The sequence below is a fragment of the Babylonia areolata genome, chromosome 12, assembly GCF_041734735.1.
Source record: "Babylonia areolata isolate BAREFJ2019XMU chromosome 12, ASM4173473v1, whole genome shotgun sequence".
NCBI lineage: Eukaryota > Metazoa > Mollusca > Gastropoda > Neogastropoda > Buccinidae > Babylonia > Babylonia areolata.
This window is the reverse complement of record NC_134887.1, coordinates 35327961-35333678: the sequence shown is the minus strand read 5'-3', so window position 1 is coordinate 35333678 and position 5718 is coordinate 35327961. Positions and strand designations below refer to the sequence as shown.

At 47.2% G+C, this 5718-nt stretch overlaps 1 protein-coding gene across 2 annotated transcripts in view; it reads right to left on the bottom strand.

Moving 5' to 3' along the window:
* Positions 1–5381, bottom strand: part of LOC143288572 (L-gulonolactone oxidase-like) — a 27363-nt gene extending 21982 nt beyond the window's left edge. For both annotated transcript variants that reach the window (XM_076597190.1, XM_076597191.1), the window contains exon 1: positions 5249–5381. In XM_076597190.1, the coding sequence (XP_076453305.1) occupies positions 5249–5253 (5 nt within the window). In that variant the 5' untranslated portion in view covers positions 5254–5381. The remainder of the gene's footprint in view (positions 1–5248) is intronic.
* Between the last annotated feature and the right edge of the window lie 337 nt (positions 5382–5718).

Genomic DNA, 5718 nt, shown 5'->3' with positions numbered 1-5718 from the left:
ACACACACACACACATGCGTGTACATACGCGCGCGCGCACACACACACACTGACACACACACACACACACACTCACACACACACACACAAACTCACACACACACGCACACACTCACGCTCTTACACACACACACACACACACACACACACACACACACTCACTCACACACACTCAAAATCTCCGTCATCATGCACAGACATCACAATCCAAAAATCAGTTAAATAGCAGGGAGGGGATAGATGTTAAAGAGGTATGTTTTCAGGCCTGATCTGAATGAATCTATAGGGGACAGACTGTGTCGGAGACAGTATGGTAGAGAGTTCCAAAGCTTAGCCGCCGGCTTAGAAAGAAAAGACTCGATGGCCTTGCTGTTTGCACGTGAAAACAGGAAGTTTAGAAAAGACGGTTGGTCTCAGCAGGGGACCAATCGATCGTTCATTGACCACAACTGAATAACGTCTGATCCGAAAAGAGGAGAAGGCTATGAAGCTGTGCATTAGGTGATGCCCATTCAGTGATTTAAGTCTAGGAAATCTAAATCTTTCCACACATCCACCCGCATAATGCCGGCAGCTGTGGCTTAGCGGTCACAGTAGCGCGCGCCATGCTAGGAAGCAAGTGTGCTCAGATTCGAGTCTCACATGTATAGGTACCGGGATTTTGTTTTTACTCCACCACCTACCCTGCCACTGACTCCCTCCACAAGACCTTGAGTGGTGATCTGTTTGCTAGTCATTCGGATGACGATAAACCGACATCCAGTGTGCAGTTTGCACTTAGTGCTCGTGAAAGAGCGAACGCACGGCAAGTAAAGGTTTGTCCCTGGCAAAATTCTGTGGGAATATCTACTTACAACGCTTGTGGACAGTTAAAAAAAATCAATGAGAGAGTGAGAGAAAAAATTATAAAGGTGGAACTGCGCTGTGGCGGCTTCCCCTCATCGGGGTGATTACAGTATGATAGTCAGTGGTCAGTGTCCGCCAATGACCACCTGAACAGCAGAGGAGGCAACTGCTGTCCCAACTATCTGGGCTGATTATAGTGGAGAATGTCTTGCCCAAGTTACATCCCCACTCTCTCGTCCAAGAGGGTTTTTAGGACAGTCTGCGTTGGGATGGTTCCCAAAGGGCCAACTAGCCCCCCAAGGCTGCAGCACTAAAAGCTAGTGCAGTCCTGCCTCCTGAGAGTCACAGTCCTTCACAAAAGATTAAGCTGTAAATGACTTCCCACTGCAATGGAGCAACCAATGATCAGATAGCTCTCTTTGCTGTCGGCAAATACAATACAATACACTACAATGCAATACAAAATGATACAATACGATGACGGGCGCAATAGCCGAGTGGTTAAAGCGTTGGACTGTCAATCTGAGGGTCCCGGGTTCGAATCACGGTGACGGCGCCTGGTGGGTAAAGGGTGGAGATTTTTACGATCTCCCAGGTCAACATATGTGCAGACCTGCTAGTGCCTGAACCCCCTTCGTGTGTATATGCAAGCAGAAGATCAAATACGCACGTTAAAGATCCTGTAATACATGTCAGCGTTCGGTGGGTTATGAAAACAAGAGCATACCCAGCATGCACCCCCCCGAAAACGGAGTATGGCTGCCTACATGGCGGGGTAAAAACGGTCATACACGTAAAAGCCCACTCGTGTGCATACGAGTGAACGCAGAAGAAGAAGATACAATACGATACAATACAATATTCATCCTTTCCACACCACCCTCGCACCCCTTCCCAACCCCTCCGCCACTAGTCGAACGCCATAAATATACCCACACATGCACACAGAACGAATAACCCCCTCTCCCTCCCCCCTGGCCCCCCTCCCACCCCCCCTCCATACCACTCCCTTCCCCTCCCCTCAACCAACAGAAAGTGAAGCAGGATGTGTTGGTTTTCTATAAACCAGGATCTTGGTCGGTCAGTCACACGATCTGGCGTCTGTGTGTCTGGTTTCTCAAACAAACAAAATATCTATCTATCTATCTATCTATCTATTGCTGTCTCATCGCCCGCGTTGTCTCTGTGGATCAATCCTACCACTGTCTCTCCATACAAACGGCGAAAGAGACGACGTTAACAGCGTTTCACCCCAGTTACCATCATCAAAATATTGCAAGCGGAAGGCTCTTATACTGAAGAGGTGAATGTTGACAAAGAATACCACAATTCTGACGACGGAAGCTAAAGGTTGGGTCATTTAGACACCCACTGGACATCCGAGGGGTCTGTGTAGAGGAGAAGAGAGGACTGGCCGTACTGAGTGAGTTAAAGCAGATGTGGTGTAGCGTGTATGGATCAGTGAGCAATCTCTGACACACCTGTTCAGCGGCGTAACCGCACTACGGTTGTTTTACCTTTTTCCTTTTTTTTTCTTTTTTTTTTTAGCAGTGTGGTGAAGCATAAAATGGATCAGTCCGACGGGCGCACTAGCCGAGTGGTCAAAGCGTTGGACTTCCAATCTGAGGGTCCCGAGTTCCAATCTCGGTGACGGCGCCTGGTGGGTAAAGGGTGGAGATTTTTCCGATCTTCCAGGTCAACATAATGTGCAGACCAGCTTGTGTCTGAACCCCCTTCGTGTTGTATGCGCACGCAGAAGATCAAATACGCACGTCAAAGACCCTGTAATCCATGTCAGCGTTCGGTGGGTTATGGACACAAGAACATACCCAGGATGCACATCCCCGAAAACGGAGTATGGCCGCCTACATGGCGGGGTAAAAAAAAAAAAAAAGGTCATACACGTAAAAACCCACTCGTGTACATACAAGACAAAGAAGGACGTCGCATCAAACCTCGCGACTTTAGAGAATACGACGCAACAAGTGCCATCTCCAATCACATCAGGAACAATTCAAGATCCTTTGTAGAAGGCAGATCTCAGACTGAGCAATTCAGAAACTCTTTCTTTATTAGAGCACTGTTCGTGACTGGAACCATCTGGACGAGGCAATGGTGACAGCAACAACATCTGTCGAGAGCTTCAAAGCACGGCTCTCAAGACACCACTAGTGCTAGGCTGCGCACTCCCCTCCACCGTTGCGTTCATGTCATAAGTGGCGATAGCAACCTACCCTACAGACACAGACAGATACAGAAGTGAACAGGGAGTTGCAGCCCCACGAGCGAAGAAGGAGGATCAGTCCGCGCGCTGCGATGACGACTCCCTAGAACTGAAGCTGAAACAGCACGCCAGTCACCCCAAATAAATGGGTTCCAGCCCACTGCGGAATTCCAGGCAACGAAATTGCGGACCAGCTCGCCAAACTCGGAGCGAAAGAAAGACAACCAAACAACAGTGTTAGCTTCGCTGAAAAGAAGACCCTTGTGAAGGCAGCACTGCGACCACAAGCCACAAGGGATGCATATCACGAGCTTGAACGCTGGCAGCAGGTAGCAATTATGCGCTTACGCACAGGACACTGCCGCCTCAACGCGCACATGTTCAAGAAACTGAAGCTGGCACCATCACCGACCTGTCCCTGTGGTCTTGAAGACCAAACACCAGAACATGTTCTGCAGACTTGTCCCCTCCACCTGGGACTGAGAGACACCGTGTGGCCAGAAGCGACCCCACTACGCACCAAGCTCTACGGCTGCAGACAAGACCCGGAAGCCACGACGACATTTGTCTCGCAGGCCAGCCTGACTCTGTGACAAGTGCGACCGAAAAGAAGAAGAAGAAGACCCCAAATCCCTCCGCCCCTTTCTGCTTCCCCCCCTCCTCCCCTCCCCCCCCCCCCTCCCCTCCGCCCTCCCTCCCGGCCAGACTCAGGCTCTTCTGATTCTGTCTCTCTGTAGTGCCGGTCACACAATGACAGAGCTGATAGATTTATTTATTTATTTTTTTTTTTTTGACGCGTCGACGCTGTGAAGCCACACATCATTAAGTTGCTGTTGGGTCTGCTTGAAAACAATACATGAGACGGTTATTAACAGTTGAGATACTCTAACATGTAAATCTCCATGATGATTTTTCAAATGTTTTGTTGTTGGGTGAAGAAATTAAGCATTGTGTGATGTTATATATGGAAAAGATTTACTTCGGGTGGAATGGTATGCTTTGTGTGTGTGTGTGTGTGTGTGTGTGTGTGTGTGTGTGTGTTTAAGGATATATTCAAATGACCTATATACTTGAGTTGCAGTACCTGTTTTCACTATTATGTACGTCGTCATGCTTTTCTGCACCTTATGTTTCATTTATTATGTACTCTTTCTTATCCTATTTATGTATTTGATTTTTATATTTAAGTACTTATGTTAAATATATATGTGTAATCAAAATTCAAAATTAAAAAACAAAAATTAAAAAAAAAGTTGCTGTTGGGTCACTGCGATGATGTTTGTATTTCTTTTTATCATAACAGATTTCTCTGTGTGAAATTTGGGCTGCTCTCACCAGGGAGAGTGTGTCGCTACACTACAACGCCACCCATTTTTTTGTATTTTTGTATTTTTTCCTCCGTGCAGTTTTATTGTTTTTCCTATCGAGGTGGATTTTTCTACAGAATTTTGCCAGGAACAACCCTTTTGTTGCCGTGGGTTCTTTCACGTGCGCTAAGTGCATGCTGAACACGGGATCTCGGTTTATCGTCTCATCCGAATGACTAGCGTCCAAACCACCACTCAAGGTCTAGTGGAGGCGGAGAAAATATCGGCGGCTGAGCCGTGATTCGAACCAGTGCGCTCAGATTCTCTCGCTTTCTAGCCGGAGGCGTTACCTCTAGGCCATCACTCCACATTGGTCCAGTAGGCTAGTGTCCAGAGGTCTGAAGGGTCAACACAACTGAGCAGACACCACCTATCAAAGCTCTCCTTACCTCCCACCCCATCCCATCCCCTCTCCCTCCCGTCACCCTTCTCATGACGACAGCAGTCAACTTGAGCTTAGTCGCAGGGCTAGGTTGAATACGTACGCTGGGACCAAAAACGGAAAAAAAGCAAGATGGTGCCACGTTAGTTTAGTGACTGAATTCGCATCAGATATGAGTAAACAAAGCACAAAATAAAGAGTCGAAATAAACTTAAAATGGATTGCAACATAAAAATTATACCAGTGGTAATACTGATGCATACATGCACAAAAATTGTCGGTAAAATAGATGCAATAATTCAGAACGTTAAAATTGATAGGACTTTGCCATAACTTATAACTGTGCATTATTGCATTCAATGTGCGCGCGTGCGGGAGAGAGAGAGAGAGAGAGAGAGAGAGAGAGAGCACACACACACACACACTCACCTCATTCTCCTTTATCCCAAGAAACACCGCAAATAGCATCCAAGAACGACAACTCCCAACCTATGTTTATCAAACAGCTAGTGGCCTGCTCTTGCAAATGTCGTCCCCCAATTCTTTTTTTTTAATCTTTATATACCGGCAGCTCCCGGATGATGCTACGTCACACAATGTACCAACAGGATATGAGCTCCCCCCCCCCCCACCCTGCCAAAAATAAAGTCTAAGCCTGCCTTAGCCTATGTGCTCCCGCCAACACGAGCACATTCGTCGGTGAGTCGCGCTAATATCCTTGACAAGTCACTGCCGCTTCAGGTCAGAATCTGCTATCAGCACAACCGGATAGAAAAACAAAATAAAACAGTCATCTGTTTTTTTTTTAGAACATTGACACTGATATCTAGTGTCTACGTTCAGAATGTGGAGTGATGGCCTAGAGGTAATGCGTCCGCCTAGGAAACGAGAGAATCTGA